This window comes from Solea solea, chromosome 18, assembly GCF_958295425.1.
Source record: "Solea solea chromosome 18, fSolSol10.1, whole genome shotgun sequence".
In the NCBI taxonomy this organism is placed as follows: domain Eukaryota; kingdom Metazoa; phylum Chordata; class Actinopteri; order Pleuronectiformes; family Soleidae; genus Solea; species Solea solea.
This window is the reverse complement of record NC_081151.1, coordinates 7,039,444-7,057,918: the sequence shown is the minus strand read 5'-3', so window position 1 is coordinate 7,057,918 and position 18,475 is coordinate 7,039,444. Positions and strand designations below refer to the sequence as shown.

Genomic DNA, 18,475 nt, shown 5'->3' with positions numbered 1-18,475 from the left:
AAACAAGGCTGTAATGTGTGTTTTCTGAACCCACTGCAATAGTCAAAGGAGTATGAGGAGGTAGAAACAGCAGATAGAGCTTCAGGTAAGCCCAAGCTTCCACCTTGGGAGAGTTTAAATGATTTAAAACCTCACAGTATAACCACCTCTTCCAGACTGCTGCTCATTACACACCATGTCCCACTATTGGGTCCCATCATTTTCTATAATGACCCCCACTGGCTGCACTCCTGTTTGGCCTACTTTATCCCATTTTGCTGAGAAATTAAGGTAGTCCTTCAGCGACCCTGACCTGTCCCAGGCCTTGTCGTGACTGACAGCACCATTAGGGGCTCATTGATTGGTTGGATCTGGAATTGTGTGAGCCAACCTAATTAGGACCAGGCCCCCTCGCATCTGAATGCCAACTGAGACCTACGGAATTAGATTTGTGTCAGTATTTTCAAACAACACTTTTGCGCTCCCTTACTTGCTCTTTGCGCTTTCTCACTTGCTCTTTGCGCTCCCTTACTTGTTCTTCACGCTCCCTTACTTGCTCTTTGCGCTCCCTCACTTGCTCTTTAGGCTACCTCACTTACTCTTTGCGCTCCCTCACTTGCTCTTTGCGCTCCCTTACTTGTTCTTCACGCTCCCTTACTTGCTCTTTGCGCTCCCTCACTTGCTCTTTAGGCTACCTCACTTACTCTTTGCGCTCCCTCACTTGCTCTTTGCGCTCCCTCACTTGCTCTTTGCGCTTCCTCACTTGCTCTTTTCGCTCCCTCACTTGCTCTTTGCGCTACCTCACTTGTTCTTTGCGCTCCCTCATTTGCTCTTTGCGCTCCCTCACTTGCTCTTTGCGCTCCCTTTTTTGTTTGTGGGTGGACCTAAGGAAGCTGCCTGCTGATTGGCTACTGAGTTTCGGAGCGACAGCTCAATAGAAAGGAAGTCGCCACGGGTTTGGAGTCGCTGTCCGTCTGGAACTCGTGCTGCATCGACATCCGACAAAATAATTCTAAGTATCTAACGTTTATAATCAGACAAATGTTGGATATTTACATTTATTTTGTCGGATGTCGACGGGGAAAACTTGGGAAACGAGTTCCGGACAACGAAGACTCCCGGTCCATTGAACTGTCGCTCCAAAACTCAGTAGCATGGTGTGAATTTCTCTGTGAGATGAATAAAGTATCTATCTATCTAGCCAATCAGCAGGCAGCTTCGTCAGGAATCAAACAAAAAAATCACAGCGCAAAGAACATGTGAGGGAGCACCAAGAACCAAGAGTATTTTCAAACAATAAAATGCAATGTTTTTGAACGATTAAATCGAGATTTTTTCTGCTTTTTAAAAAGTGTCGTTTGAGTCGTGAAAAGTGTTGAAATATTGACAAAATCTTATTCCATAGAGATCCTTGCAGGAAAGAAAACTCAGGCAAATGAGGCCTTTCTATTACAGCGGAAGGAGATTGTCATTTTGATACAACATGAGGAGTGTGCTTCACAGTACCAGACGGAGTGTGTTTAAGGACCATCATAAATCCACTCTTGGAGAATGTTAAGTACAGTGCAATGTAATATGCACATTTTAATCAGCACGAGCATGAAAAATACACAAATTCACACTCACTTGGGTATATCACCTCTGTTTCACACACACATATACTGTATATATATACATATATATATATACATATACATTAAATGCATTGCCTGAGGTTCCGATTTACACTTCAACCCAGTCACCTGCACAAACCCTCCGTGTCTCACAGGGAGGTGAGTGAGCGGACACACACACACACACACACACACACACTTTTCCCCACGTCTCCTTTCCCTCACAAATGCAGATTCTTAGGTTTATGTGCATGAATGTTTAAACACACGCACACTTGGGCTAATCATCGCCACTCTCCACCGCAGATGGTCACAGACGGATTCTGCTACGTTCAGCCATTCATCATCTTGTCTTCTCCTCCCCATTTCTACAATAGCAACATATATATATACATTATTGGGCAACTTAATGACCGTACATTTCTATTGTTCCGTCTATATGTATATATATATATACTGACGTCGTCAGTGGAAAACGTTAACTCTTCTTCAGATACAGACTACAAGTTTGGGCCGTGGTGGCCTGGCGGTTAAAGGAAGCAGATTTGTGTCTGGAAGGTTGCAGGATCTCCAGTATTATTCTTTTATTATTGTATAAAGCATTACTAGTATTAAGCGTCAATAAAACACAAAGCATTAATGACTGCTTACAACTAATTATGGTGTTATAAGTAGATTATAATGCATGATGAGCTTGGGATGCATAAAATATTACTATAAATAAGTATATTGGGTGTGCTGTGACATTAATTAGGGTTTAAAGGGAGCCAGTCTTTACAATCATAAAATTCCTTTGCTGCAAATGTTCCGTTTGATAATACCAGACAGACTGTTTTTATAAAGAGATTGAGAAACACTACATACGGTCATTATAGCTTTGCTAAAACAACAACATGTAACGGTGACAGACTTTTTCCACCGTACTTTGGGTTTTAATGGGTCTGTGGATTCAGTCATTAAAAATGGGGGCGACCCGTTTGGTCACAGGGATATTTTTTTACACCGGCTGCAGAGATTTGTTGTTTATTTTGCACACTGTGATTGTGATGATCCATCATACATCACTGAATAGGTCGAGGATACGTTTATAGTGGGCTTTTATTAGGTAGGGCTGTTTCTTTTATTATTTCTTAGCTTCGTTAAGTTTTGTTTGGCGACTCTGAAGCCAAGGTCGTTTTAAGGGCACTACCTAAACTTGATTTGCTGATCAGCCACAATCCTCTGCGGGAAACAGAAAAGCAGATCGGGAAGCGCGCTGGCCTGTACAGACTCACAAACAAGCAATATTCTCCAGTGACAAATAGAATATTGACATCCTTTTTGGGAAAAAAAAAACAACAACAACAATCCAGCAGCGTCCAATCCTATCCTGCTGCATCTTTCATATGCAACTTGTTAAAAGCTTTTTTGAGTGGAAAAAAAAAACTGTCACGACATATTTTAGTCATTAATTCAGTCAGGAGCGCTCTTTATCATTACTATTTCATTCACTGCGAAACATTATTACGCAGTTAGTCTTGGTTCTGATGGCTTCAAGTCCCATCAAGTCAAGTCAAGTCAAGTGAGCCCAAGCGAAAAAAAACACAGAATAACAAACTTTTGAGCCTCTGATCCTGAAAGGTGGTGTTGGCAGAGCTTTGTCAGCAGCGTCGGTGTGAGGCCGTATCGGTGTAGCAATAAATGAGTGAGGGAGGAATTCTATTTAGCCGCCTGGCAGAGTGGAGTGCGACTAATAGATTGAGGTCGGCTGGTATGTGTGGCGACCAGTGAGCAACATAACTCAAACAGTAAAAGACAAATTTGGATTCATTTTTCCTGAGGATGTAGGTTGTGGTGCAATGACGTTGTTTTTGCTCGTGTTCTAGATACAGATGTGGATTCAGGACTATTGTTAACCCTGAAAAAACAGGTACATATTGATGCTGTGGGCGACGGGGTGTCTTTGGCCGAGGTTTAGCACTCACACGTCTGAAAAACAGCTTGAAATATTTCATATTTTATGACTCAGCGTAAGATCAAACTGCATGACCAGCAGATGAAAATCATTTTTGGCCCACATACGTGACAGTCGTGCACGTGTGGTTTAAACGCAGCCAAGGCCAAAGAGAAACTACAAATGTACTGAATAAAAAAAGGCGAGGAAGTGCAATTCATGCCAGACAGGACACGATTGTTTTTGCCTCAGTCACATTTGTCAGTCTCACTGTAGTGCTGTTGCGAAAATCAACACAATCCTTGCGAGACATCATCAAGAAAACCATGAGAAATTCAGCGCCAAACAGAACCCAAACCTTTTGACCCGATGCTCAAAATATTCAGACACATATTGGAGTATTTTTCCAACCGTCTTCACAACGAGGAATTGCCCGGGAAAATTATGCAGCGTCTTGCAAACATCTCGAATACTGTAATATTCACTGACTTGTCCGTCTTGAATTAGTGTTTTTACTTTCACATTCAAACGTGCGAGTGTTCGTACCAGAATACAGTAGTGACGGATTTTTAAAAAAACAAGGAAATCTTGGCACAATATGGAACACACACACACACACACACACACACACACACACACACACAGGGGGCTGCTGTTGCTTCCAGATAAGTCTCTCTCGCTCTCTCTATACGCCATTGTCTTTGTACATCAGGCAGAGCAGAGTGGCAAAAAGAACGGACGGAAATGAACTTGTGACGTTAATTTGTTTCAACTGGAGACACAGCCCACACCCGCACCGAATCTTCACTCAACATTCCCACTTTGTGTTACCTCCTAATGCTCTCCCACAATCTTCCTCGAGCTTTCGCCGCACTTGATTATTTGTCTTTCTTCCCCTTCCTCCTCGGTCATTCTCTCTTGCGTTGCTCTCTTGTTAGTGAGCATTGTGTTAAAAGGTGATATTAGTGTCTTTCTTGCTGTGCCAGGAATACTAAGTCACCGCTCCTTGGCATTTCTACAGAGTCTCTGCTACTCGGGTCTGCACTGCCAGATTACTTAGGATTACATTCACACACACACACACACACACACATGCACAGACACAGACTATTCCTCCTGACAGAAGAGCACTCGCCCTTACTCAAATTGGCAGTTGTTGTTGGCTCACCCTTCAGCTGAACCACTACGTTCTCCTGCAGTCTTTTACCGGTGTAATTGCAGTTTTGGTTCAGGAATGAATCACTGATGTGGTCTAATGTGGGAGGGGGGGGTGGTACGTTTGGGGGGGCGAAGAGCCAATGTGCGGTCTTCCTCGGGGAGAGTGTAAGGGAATGGGGACAGAAAAAAGATCAGAGGGAGGCAGGGAGGGGGGGGGGGATAAAGGTTAAGGCAGGATGTGCACATGTAAAACACAAAGACACGAGGGCGAGCAGAAGAAGGCGCAGAGCAAACAGAGGGCAGGGGGTGACGAGCCAAACGGGGAGGACGGATCTCACACACTGAAAGCGAGACACGTAGTCCCCGCGTGCAAAAGATGAAGGGCTTCTTTAATTGGGTTTCCGATGCCTGCTTAATCCTATTCTCCATATTAATCCTCCACAGTGTACATAATCAAAACAAATACACCCATGGGGGAGAAGCTGTTAATAGGAAACAGTAATATAGCTAAAGAATGCACGGGGGGGACACCTGTGCAAAACCTTTAGGGGACAAACTAAGGACATTTCCCAGCCATCACTCTCCCTTGTGCAGGACTTGGACACCAAAGGGGGTTTTGCTGTCTCACTGGACACCCTCAGTAGATAAGTGCCCTCCTGGTCCTGGAACGCATTGTGCTGTGAAATGTAATTGTGCCATCATTGTAATTTTGAAAAACGGCGCCGCGTGCTACGCAACGGAGCAACAAGTGGAAGCAGTCACCTTGCCTGGAAATGGGAATGACACACACACATCTGAGAGTTGTGCTGCGTTTCCAGTGCTCTAAATGTTTCCACTCGTCATGCTGTCACTTACTGCCCCTCAGGAGCTGTGTACTTAACAAAGCATGTCATTCATTTCTATGGTGGATTCTGTTTACACTGCACCTTATAAATATCTAAGTAATTTCATCGATATCTTTAATTGTGCATTTGTGAAGGACTGTGGGGGGGGAGATGCTTTCCTTAAGAATATTACAGTCCATCCATTATGTACACCACTTAACCCTCGAGAGCTGCAGTGGGAGTGCGGAGCCAAGTCCAGCTGTCATTGCATTAGAGGCCAGGTGCACACACTGTGCCAAACATTGCACTGGTGCGCTTGATTTTAAAGGGACATTGTGTATGAAATCCATTGCATTAAGTCAATGTGTTAAATGAAGACAACTTCGCTGATAACAATGGTTACAGCCAGTTTGATCGCAGTTCACGTCTTCATTCTTTAATGTTTTGTTTCGGTTGCCCTGGTCTGTTGCACCTCCCGCTGCCACCTACCCAATAATACTCTTCAACACGCAGGATGCCAGCAGAGTTAGTCAAACACAGTGAGCTGCAGCTATGGGTCGGAAATGCCAAACATCATCTCCCCACTCGAGGGGTCGCCACAGTGGATTATCCACATATTTGAGCCGAATGTCCATCCTGACGCAACCCTCCATTTAATCCAACACAACACAAGTTGGTCTCAAGCACAGGTGGATGTCCCCCCCCCCCCCCCCCCATAATTTAGCGTGTCCAATCAGCAATGAGCAATGGGGATTGGACACCTTGCTAAGGGGTACCCTTCAAGTTCCCTTTCGGGAAATGCCAAACATTACTGAACCTAAAAAGTCTCACTATCCCTCTCAAAAATGTCTCAACCATTAAAGCGTCCATTCGAAACACTAATGGTGACCGCTTATTTTACATATAACCACCTTCAATAAATGATATGCAGCTGGCAAATGTGTAAAATGGACAATAATCATCCTGTTTACTCAATTCAAACCTCCCAGCCTAGGAACTCACTGCTTCCTTTCTGCTCTGTGGGGTTTTATATGGCTATATTTTGTTTATTCCGCGTTCCATCTGTGTCTTTTTCTGTTTTTACATGTGACCTTTACGTATAATGCTGCAAGGCAACCTTGAAAAAGAGAGCTCGCTCTGTTCTAAGTAAAGGGTGATGAAGGCAACGATGGCGAGAATATTATAAATGAACTTTAGGAACGAATGAAAAACCAGAGGTCGCCTTAAAAGCATGATCAGATCTTCATTCAATTTTACACCGGTGGACAAACACGATCTATATTTTCCACAATAATGCGCAAACGGATGCATTGTTCTGCATCATTGGTCTACAAAGTCTGACTTAATGACATCGACATCATTTAATTGAAGACAGGATTCAGTAACTTCAGTCAATGGAAGGAGGTGTGAGTCACTTTGACTTACTCAAACATTTTGTTTGCTATTCATAAGATGCAACTGCTGATGTGAGCCATGCAATGAAGAAAAAAAAAAAAAAAGAGTTCTCAGAAGATTTATGATCAAAGAGTTGCAAAGTTTTTTTTAGATATTCACCAGTCTGCAGTTTAGACAGACTATGTATAACTGGAGATGATTTAACACTGTCCCTAGAAACAGGGACCCATGCAGCAAAGAGGCCTCCAAAGGCACAACACAGAATTCTCAATGAGGTTTTTTTAAAAAAAAAGAAAAAAAAAAAAAGGATGAAGAAATTCAGAGTAACAGCTTTAAGGCTGAGAGGAATCACTGAAGCTCGACATCTCTGTCTCAGGAGACGATCATACTCAATGCAATTCATTGCGCATGTATGGCTGCATAGTGTCCACTGCTGCTTGCCCAACTACCACACCACCAGGCTGCTGGGAAATCATTTTGTAGACTGATGAAACAGGGAGAAGGCACGTCTGTCATGACCTCTGGACACTGAACCCCTGTGTGACTGTGTTTTTTTTTAGTTCATCTTAATGTGGAAGTCGCTATCTGAATTTATTTAGCATTTATCCGTCACATTTCGCGTTTTACTTGTTTTACTTATTCGTCTTAGCTCCCACCTTTGCTGTTGTGTTTCACCTGTATCTTACAACATTCACCTGTGTTACAGTGTGACGCACAGCTGGTTCCTTTCTGAACTTTGGTGCTCACTCCAGTTTTCTCCCACAGTCCAAAAACATGGAACTGGGGTTAATTGAACACTATAATTGTCTATAGGTGTGAATGTGAGTGTATAGTATAATAGTTTGAGATTTTTCATTAGTCTTAGTTTTTTTCTTTTTTTTTTAAATGAGTTCACTTTTATTATTAGAGTGTGTTTTCTAGTTTTTATTAGTTGTAAATGCTTAGTTTTAGTTGTTTAGTAATATGGAGTATTTGGCCAGGTGCAAGATTCACAAAGGTCTCAAATACAACCTCTCGAAATTGCCTGCAGAGGAAAAAATAAACAAAATTCATACGAAACCCAAAAGGATTATATATATATGAAATGAATTTACAAAGACACATTTCCCGAAAAATTTTAAATTTTAGTTTTTGTTATTACGATAGTATTCATGAACTAAAATAACCTTGGTGTCAGCTGGGATTGGCTCCAGTGACTCATGACCCTAATGTGGAGGATAAAGTAGTAGATAATAGATGGATAGATGTTTTTCCTTCTTCCTCTCAGCTAAAGCTTACATTGACATGCAAGGGAAAAAAAAAACACTATTCCAAACTAAAATCGATTAGAAACCACTTTATTTCCAGTGTGAACACACCAACGGTTTTAAAAATTGGTTTGGGAACCAGAACCCTGCTGGAGTCATGCCCATGTGAAAGCACTTCCAGTGTCCCAGCCCTTTTCTTTTGAATGTTACCTGCCTCTGTTCTGCCTTTTCAAAGTGCTTTATACTTTTTTAAAAGGAATTTTATGATTTAAACTCTTGCATTTTGGTCCTCACTTGCCTGCACTGTGACAACACCATGATTTATGGGGGTGGGGGGGGGGGGGGGGGTAAGAAAAGGGCATCACAGGCAGGAGCATCGCAATGTGGGGCTTTTCTTGCCTGGGGGTATTACTGCTCCATATCATCACAGGGAATATGATTTCCCCAAGTTTATCAAGGCATCTCACGGGGAAATGTCAGAGCGGTTGTTCGGGAGATGCAGCCGGACAGTGACCCGTAGCAGTGTCAGCAAATCCGAAAAAAAACCAACCTGTCTTATACTACAGAATTTCCACATTTTTAAGTGGCCTAATGTTAGCCCAGGCCTTCTAGACTTTGTCAGATTCTGCGAACATATCACACAGAATCCAATCTTGATTCAAACACAGACAGGTACATGCTAATGATAGGCTAATCCTCCTTCTTTAAACTATTTAACAGCAGACAATGTCAGTCGTTCGCCAACATTGCTTACCGTGCCAAAAATGAGCTCAGTGAGTTGCATGATCACACCAGACGAGAAGAAAAAGGGTTTTATGATCGGTTAGTACAAAGAAACCAGAGAGATTTGTACCTAATTAAGTCATAGTCTCTTCTTAAATAAGGTACACTGTGTATCATTTGTCTAAAACAGTATTAAAAAAGCAACAGATCTGAATATCTTAGAATCTTATAACTCAAAATCGATCTGCCACAACATAAAACTGGTTTTAACATCGATAGCCATTCTCTCCCGGCTGTTATTGACACACCGTTCCCTCAAATCAATGTGGCATCAAATAAGCTAAAAAAAAAAAAAATGACACCAGAAATGACAATATGGCAAATGGGGGGGAAAACTGCACCTTGTCGTGCACTTCACTGACCCAATAATCTCCACACGGCCCTAAATAAGCAGACAAAGGTGTATTTGAGGGTAGTGTCAGCCCTGCCTGGCTTCAACAGGTACCCAAGAGAGACTGTGCCAGTTCAATGCCGCTGGTTTCTGCAGCGGAACAAAGCCCACTGTGTCGGTTTTCATCTTTTCTCAACGGAGCAAGTGGAGCATGAGGAAAAGGAGGAAAGGTAAGGAAAGACTTTTTTCTCAACTGTCTTAGATTTGTCAGTAAAGCTCACTGGTATCTCACTAGGTGACCCAGCAGTCTATGAAAAGACTTGTTGATGCCCGGGAATGACTGCGTTGCGTGCATGTGTGTCTCAGAGAGACAGTGATATCTCCATCAGCTGAAGTTTGCAGGAGGAAAAACCCGTTTCATGTGTCAGACTTCACCCCGAAATGACCCTGCAGCTTCATCTCATGCCAAATCCACAAGGGTAAGGAAAGACCAATAAAAACAAGTAAGACAGACATCCCGAGTGTTGGCTGAGGAACATATCGAGGAAGACGGATGTCAAGAACCCCAGGAAAACTCACACCACAGGCCAGATTTTCACTCTGTGTGGACAGAGATTTGTTGAATGTTCCGCTCTGGCAACGGCAAATTAGATCAGGGGGAGAAAGAGCAGCGAGTGCAGAATGATTGAAGAGAGGACTGAGTACTGTCCTTTGCATGAAGTCAAATTAGCATGCATAGTACATCTTCTTAATTTTTTGCTTTATAGCACTGGCGCTGACCATGGTGCTGAAAAGATGTGGTTACACAACAAACTAATGTTCTACTTGGACTGTGTTGCGGAAGTGGGGATAAATCTCGGGAGAAAAATTGAGATTTCAGCAAGTTATTAGCTTTGTGTTGGCCAACCGGGCAGGGGATGTTGGCGGTGGAAGTGGCTATTACACCGCAATGTCGTTAATGGCCACCACTAATAACAGCATTCAGTTAAACAAATGTCTGTTGTTGTGTTTTTTTGTCCAAAGACAAACAACAAAAAGCAAATTACAGATGTTAAATTACTTTGCCCGTCTATCTCATTCTGGTGTGTAGAGGAAAATAATGTGTTTATTCCCCATTCACGTTCACAGACACATGATTTATAGAAGGAGGAAAATCAATTTCCACTGGGCTGCCCATGTTCAAATAAGAATCCGAAAAATAAATGACAGGAAACCCGCGTCGTTGATTGCTTGTAGTTTTACATTCTGGATGAAAACATGAAGTGCAGTCGTCCCTGGGAATCTGAGAGGCGGAAGGAGATGTTTCCCCGACACATTTGCATTAAAATTCAACAAGCGGCAGGCTCCGTGAGAGGTTAGATTATTGGCGGACAGACACACACACACACACACACACACACACACACACAGCTGGTGTGCCTTCCTCCAGCAGAGACTGACAGAAGCGGTCTAAGCTGTGAGCGCTCATCACTCCTCCTCTCCTCCTCCTCCTCCTCTCTCCTCCGCCGGCGCGTCTTTTCGGCTGCAGTTGACATCAAAACTTTGAAGAGGTGAGAAGCGAACATCGAGACATAATCACCACTGACAGCGCGCACCAACACAGATAAAGCGGTGGCAGGAAAAGCGCAAACCAAGTCCGAGTAAAGCAGCGGCGCCGGGAGAAAGAGGGAGCTATGCCATCTCCCGCCGAGCAGAGCCCAGTCCTCCTGTGTTGTGCGTCGGAGCTGCAGCATGGTGTCTCTCTCTGGACTCTGGACCTACTGCCTCGCCCCCGGGAGACCTCATCTCCTCCTCCTCTGTACCAGACCGCTTCTGCTGCTGCTCCTCTTCTTCTTCTTCGCCGTCTCCTCCACCCCCGAGTCCTGCTTCCCGCACCCGCTGCCCTGCCACATCCTCGCCCGGATAGGACACACCGTGCGCCTCGGTGCGCTCTTGCCGTCCCGGCAGCCGGTACGGATACAAAACGCGCTCAACCGCGCCCTGGCGAGCCTCCGGCACCAGACCGGAGGTGCGGACTCGTCCACGACTACTCCCCAAACACCCCCGCTGCTCCCCTACAACCTGAGCCTGGAGATGGTGGCTCGGTCGCCCGCGGGAGGAGACCCGGAGTCGTTGTCCCGTAGCGCATGCCACGATCTGGTGGTTAGGGGGGTGTCCGCTGTGCTCGCCTTTCCCCGCTCCAGGGAGGAGCTGATCCAGGTGGAGTTCCTCTCCTCTTTTCTGGAGATCCCCTTCATCTCCATCCTGGAGGACACAGAGCCCCTTGTGACCAAGGTATGGATGACAAAGTGTGTTTTCGTCCCGATACGCACTTGTCAGCAGTCACCTCAAACCTCACTTCATGCTATGTGAATAGAATATATCGCAGTGTCCATATGTGCTGTTCCTGGGAGTTTAACACGCTGACATCCTTTGCCATGCATATTGTCATTTTGCCCTTTTTGTGTGAAGAGAGTTGGAACACAAGAGTAAATCTCTGACTGGCCCTTTTTTTACCCTGTGTGCAGGATCTTAGTATCTAGAATGCACTGGCATGTTGTTGTTGAGGGAGAAAGAAATCTAACAGGGATGACAAGAGCAAATACTGTCAATCTCAATCTCAACAATTGTTATGTATTTGTAGGGTTTGATGATGGATGTAGATTAAAGCAGTTCAGAGAGTTGATTGCAGCACTGTTGTCCCAGATTATTATTATTTTTTTTCAAATGAAATGAAATTGCAGCACTGAGTGTCTTCATCCAGCAAACTTGGACGTCCATACTGATCTCTGCTTAACTCGGCTGGTGAAGCCCTTCACATGCATGTTTAATCGTTATGGTATATCTCTGCCTGAGTCTGTGTGAGTGTGTGTGTGTGTGTTTACAGAGCCAACTCTATTCAAGACTGAGGCACTGTGTGTGTGTGTCTCTTTTTGTAATCGTTACCTCTTCAGGACCTTTTCTGGCACCTAACTTGTCAGGACCAGTAGTCCTCATGGAGACCAAAACCTGGTGCAGTGAGAACGGAACCTCATCTCTGGTTGAGGTTAGGCATTAACTGGTTATGGTTGAAAAAAGGACAGCTGTGGGAGCCTGTGTGTGGACATGATATCTGTTGTCGGCTGCGAGGACACATTTTGATTCAAACCCATCTTTGTTTTTGACCTTGTGAGGACATTTGTGATTTGGTCCGCACAACTTTAACGGACTTTGGTGAGTTAAACCTTGTGCATTTGGTTAAGTGATGGTTAAGGTCAGGGTTATTGCTGTATATGAGAGTCCTCACTAACTGCAGGAGTGAAGACTGTGTTTTGACATCTTTCAGAGTGAATCAGTGCAGACGTGGTAGATGGACGCTGTGGAGAAGTGTGGGACCGCGCGCGCTTTGCGTGTCACCAATGTGTCGCTTGTGCGACTGTGTGTTGTGTTGTGTTGTGTTGTGTTAGCACCCCCAGCAGCAATCGAGTCGCTTACCAGTCGGTCGAGGTGACACACTCACACACACACACATAGTCTTATTTACCAAACCGAACACCACACACAAAGGCAGGAAAGTGCAGGTTCAGATGAGACACATATACACACACACACACACACACACACACAATGGTGTGAAAGATACACAGTTTACGCCTGAAATCCTCGCCTCCCTTTGTCAACAACGCACTGTTCATTCCATTCCAATAAAGCCTGCGTGAATGAGGAGACGCGCCACATGACGAATGTGTCGTCACATCGAGGAGATAAGCGAGGGGGAAAGCAGGAGAGATGAAGGGAGAACGAAAAAGAAGAAGGGGAGGGCCAGGAAGGAGGTTTTTTTCCTTCTTTTTTTTTAGCTGTTGGAGGCCTTTGCCTTCTGCATAACTGTGCCAAGCAGTCACTGGGCAAAGGGGAAAAAAAAAAACAACAATCCCTCTCTTTCTCTGCAGTGTGTCTCTGCTTTTCAGTATTTCTGGCAATGATTTCAAGCTCCATTTTCATATAAATGAAAGAGGTTTGCGTCTTTCGTGTATCGCGCTCCTCCAAAGTGTTTCCGCCTAATATTCAATTCATGGAATCTGTTCCCACCCCCCACCCCCCCTCGCCTTGTCTCACTAGATTACTGAAGGTGATGCGTTCAAGGTGTCTGGCAGGAGCAACATCTGTTTGCTTATTCGCCGCGGGAGGAACGTGGGGAGCTTTGAGCAGTAACAAGTGAACGGAGACAAAAGACAATGATTCAGACCAGAGACTGGAATAATCTGAAAATCCACAGTCAAAACACACAATAGAATGAGAGCAGGGAAATAAGGAAATAAACAAATCTCATCCACCACAGGCTTTATAATAAAACACAACACAAACAACCAAAAAAACATACTTTTAAGCATCTGCAACATCTCCTCAGGTGAATCACAGGAATTTTAAGACGTCCTCTCTGACAGTGGGATATTGTAAATGCATTCGCCGCAATTATCTGCCGCTACAAACGCCATAGCACGCGACTGCTTCGCTGATATGAAACAGTAAAAAGTTGTCACGCTAAAATGTGAATGAAGCGCAGCGTGTGGGCATTGATTGTAGTGTCTTCTCTGTTTTGCCAACACTCCGCGGGGGGAAACATAATCAAATCAAATAAAAGGAGGCTTTCAGGAGGTGGGGCAGCTTTTTAAATAGGTATTCACCGACGGAGAGGGTATTGACGAGTGGGTTCGGTCAACAGGGGAGGTAAATTGTTACCACATACAAAGAGGGTTTATCTGTCCATAACAAAAAACACAAGATACATTTCTAATTAAAAATGTAATTTGCATTTTAGCATCAGGAGGGAGGAGTGCTCCAGAGAGAGGGGAGGGGAGGTTTGCAAAGACAAATCAAACGCCACCCCCCAAAAAAATGGACGGATTCATCACAGATTGATCCAAAAAAAGGTTTTTTTTGTTGTTGTTTGTTATTTGGATTTAGAATCTTCTTCCCAGACCTTTTAGAAATTGTGAGTATCTTCCTGCAGGGTATTTGGGAGTTGAGCCCACGTTTGAGTCCAGATCCTTTCCCTGCATATCAGAGAGATGCATACGTACAGAGAGAGGTACTCGCACATGCAGCAGGAGACACGTGTTGTTTCCATCCGACTCAACTTAGCACGCTTTACACACATTTTGACTTGTGACTGGACCTGACCTTGACGAAATCCACTTTCCCAAGGTCAAACAGACGCCCGCAAGAAATATAAAAGAGTGCATGCACATGGCACCTTCCTATTTCCATCTTATTATCATGTTCTTCTTAAAAATACACATAAATGCACACGGCACAAGCCAAAATGGACGTGATTTTTCCATTACTTGGAGGTGAAGAAGTCATTCATCACATTGGTGATATTGACGATGTGTATTTTTTGTATCAATGGTTTCAGAACTGGTGTAGAGACGGAGAGAGACACACAGAGAGTCTGAAGCCCATTTCCACATAGCAGCACAGTTCACAGATCGTTGTATGACACGCTGCACAATTACGTGTGCGTTTTCATTGTCAAATGTGAAGAGCGGCACCAAAACAACCTGTCCATGTCGTCCCACCTTTTGGCACAGATCCACTGTGGTAGCGAGCACATATCTGGCACAGGTGTCTGGCTCCTACAGGGCAGAGAGAGACGAACCACGGTCTCATCGTCCTTTGATAGAAAATCACCACTTTCATTCGATGGTCGGGGAAAATGGCAGTATCTTTATTTTATTTTTTTTCTTCCATACAGCCAGCAGCCTTCTCTTAAAAAATAGCTTTTCTTCTCGTGACAAGCAGCCAACGTCATTTCAAGAGGAAACAACACGGATGTATGTATGTGTATATGTGTATATATATATATATATACATATATACACATACATACATACATACATATATGTACATGTATATGTGTATATATACATATATGTATGTATATATGTGTATATATACATATATGTATGTATATATGTGTATATATACACATACATACATACATACGTATGTACATATATGTATGTATATATGTGTATATATACACATACATACATACATACATACATATATGTACATACATATGTATGTATGTGTATATATATACATATATACATACATATTAAGTATATATGTGTATATATATATACACATTTACATATATGTATGTGTATATATATATACATACATACATACTGTACATATGTATGTACATATATGTATGTATGTATATATATATACACATACATACATACATACATATGTACATATATACATACACATATACATATATATGTATACACATATGTATACATATATGTATATACACATATACATATATATACATATATATATATATATATACACACATGATGCAATGACATATAGGGCCCACACGCCTCACAGTTGAATTGCAAGTCAGATGACGATGCATCGGGTTAAACTGAACTGCACCGCGCTGCTTGGTGAAAATGAGAGTTAAGGTGACACAGACAGAGAAGGACAGGAAGGCAGACAGAGAAAAAGGTCAGTTGTCTGTCTTTCTGTCTGTCTCTCTGTCTGTCTATGTCCTCCTCTGCTTAATCAGACAGAGCTGTGGGACTCTGTGATGCACCTTAGCAAGGAAGTGCTTATTCCATCCAACCTACTTAAGCTAATTAGAACCACTGTGTGACCCCATAACTGTAAATCTCTCCCTTCCATCTATGGCAGACAGGACGGGGAGAGAGGGGGAGAGAAAAAGGAAGGAGCAGGGAGGACGGTGGGGGAGAAGGAAAAAAAAAAAAAGGAGATAGGCTTCTAATACCCATTAAGGCCATTATTGGCATTTTGGAAGGTGATTCGTTCATCAGTAACCTTGAGATGGATTTCGGGTAAGAAATTAAATTGAGGTTTTTTGATGTTTGAGCAAAGGAATCCGAAAGTAACCTCAATTATTATAAAAAAATATGAATCAAATAGGTTCTGAAATTGGGATTTTACAAGGATAATGTAATGGGGTGTGCTGGTAATAGCCATTTGGCCATTAGAGAATAGAATAACTTAGTCGCACAATTGCCAACATATTTAATTAATAATATCTACGCTATCTCAATTTTGAATGTGGCAAAAGCCTCCGAAGCGCAGTCTATAACCAAACAAGTCCAGATTGGCTGATAAAAAAATCGCAGAGATTATTTTGCGGGGATCACAAGTTCTGTTCTGGAAATGCATTAGTAGCTAGAGCTGAAGGAAATGGTTTTGCTGATTCCTCAATGTGATTATGTTAAAGGGGGGGGGGGGCTGCATTTCACAGTCTTAATTCTGTATACCAGTCATGTAGTTTGTAGTAGTCCCTCTTTGTAGTTGAGCTAAGTCCCTTATTTCCACTTAAAATGTTCTAATGCGGGGTGACCTGATAACAGAGCGGTTAGGTGACTTAACGTTAAGTCGTCGCCGTCAGCCTTTTTTGCACGTGTAGTGTCACGATCAAATAAAAGCAGAAAATGCCAAAATAATACTAAAGATTCAATAAAAACCTATCAGTAGCCGTAGCTACAACACAGAGAAGCGTTTTGTTAGCGTCGTATAGTAATCAGACTTGAACGTTTGTAGATTCTCTCGCTCGCGTTTGTTGCCGCGCTAATTTAAACTGAATTAATATGTAATTATTATTTTTTTAATGGAGCCACAATTCCTTTCATGTTGCCCAAACTCCTAAATGAGATGTCATTCGCATTGTCCCTAAAACACACACACATAATATAATACACATATAGTTGTGAAGTGTATTATTCATGAGTTTTTCTTCTTCTTCTTCTTCTTTTTTACTGTTTATGCTTCAGAATAACCTTTATCATTTTGGTGGAGGACTACGTCGCCGTCTGCAATCTATCCATCCCTTGCATTCTTTAATTAAGTCACTTCTTCTTTTCTTTTTTTCTTCTTTTAATGCCATACCTCATTCTACTTAGTAAAGTGAAGATTAGTACCGTAAAAAAAAAAAAAAAACCCAATTTGCAACATTGAATGAAATTACATTTTAATCCAGGGTCCCTGCTGAATAAGACACATTGTGGCTCTGAGCTAGCCCCTCTCTCAATGGACACACACATGCACACACGCACGCACACGCTTGTGCACTCAAATACACACACGCACACACCTGCATTTATGAGATTCACGCCCGCATACAGTGCCTGCTCCGTACTCACTAAAGGTTATTAAGCCTAATGAGCCTTTACGAGGCCATGCCGCCTTCAGTGTTGTCTTTTTGCGACGTTGAAGGGGATTCGTGCTTCGTCCACAGTGGAATAACTGACTGGAAAGTGAGGGACAAAACTTGCGCCGAAGCCAGAGCCGCGAGGCAAACTGACAGTTTGGAGATGAGCGGGCCACTTAATGCAAACAGCTCAAAGCTTTTTTCTTTATTAGCGTTAAGATGACAGTTCGGCACAGTCTTGACTGAGCCAGATTAATTGAGCGAGGCGGGAACAGCAGTGGATGTATCACCGAAAGGACCGTGGGCATGTTTGAGCTGCTCACTATGGCGTCCCAGTGTTTTGGGTAGTATATTTGTGTTTCGCCTCTGGTAAAACATATGTCTACAGTAACTCCACACCAGTGCCGCGTTGCTTTATCGAGCTAAAATAGTTAAAAAGAATGGGTTGGCAGTCTTGCCTCTGCAGCAAGAAGACGCGGGTTGGAGCTCCGGTTGGAGGCCCCGGGTTCTCCGGCTTCCTCCCACAGACCAAAGACATGCAATATGGGGATTAGGATACTCTAAATTGACCGTAGGTGTGAGAGTGAACAGTTGTTTGTCTCTAGATGTGTCCCTGCGATGGGCTGGAGATCTGTCCAGGGTGTGGACGGCTGAGATTGGCACAGCTCCTCCCGTGACCCCCCATAAAGCTGGATGGATGGACATAGTAAATGAAGCAATGATGGAAAGAAGAAAAGAATTAAAGGTGTGGCGTGTAGAGGTAGATCTGGTTGTTATTAGAGAGAGTTAATAGGGACGGGGGTTGGTTTGTGGGGGGTAAACGGATCCAGTGACGGTTGGTAGGGAGGTTGATGGGGGAATAAGGAAGGGAGGCATGATTGGAAAACAGGCTGTAGGAAAGAAGGTGTCGGGCAAGGCAGGAAGTAATCAAACAAGGGACAAGGGAAAGATACCTTGATGACTAAAGTAAGGAAGGAGGCAAAAAAAAAGAATCAATGAAGAAATTGGAATCCGGGGAGGAATTGAAAGGAAGACAAATGAAGAAGTTCAGCAG

The 18,475-nt window shown here is 43.3% G+C and overlaps 1 protein-coding gene across 1 annotated transcript in view; it reads left to right on the top strand.

Moving 5' to 3' along the window:
- Positions 1-10,437: 10,437 nt before the first annotated feature.
- grin3ba (glutamate receptor, ionotropic, N-methyl-D-aspartate 3Ba) overlaps positions 10,438-18,475 on the top strand; it is a 73,676-nt gene continuing 65,638 nt past the window's right edge. The window contains exon 1 of the mRNA XM_058615783.1: positions 10,438-11,537. Coding sequence (XP_058471766.1) covers positions 10,995-11,537 — 543 coding nt within the window. The 5' untranslated portion in view covers positions 10,438-10,994. The remainder of the gene's footprint in view (positions 11,538-18,475) is intronic.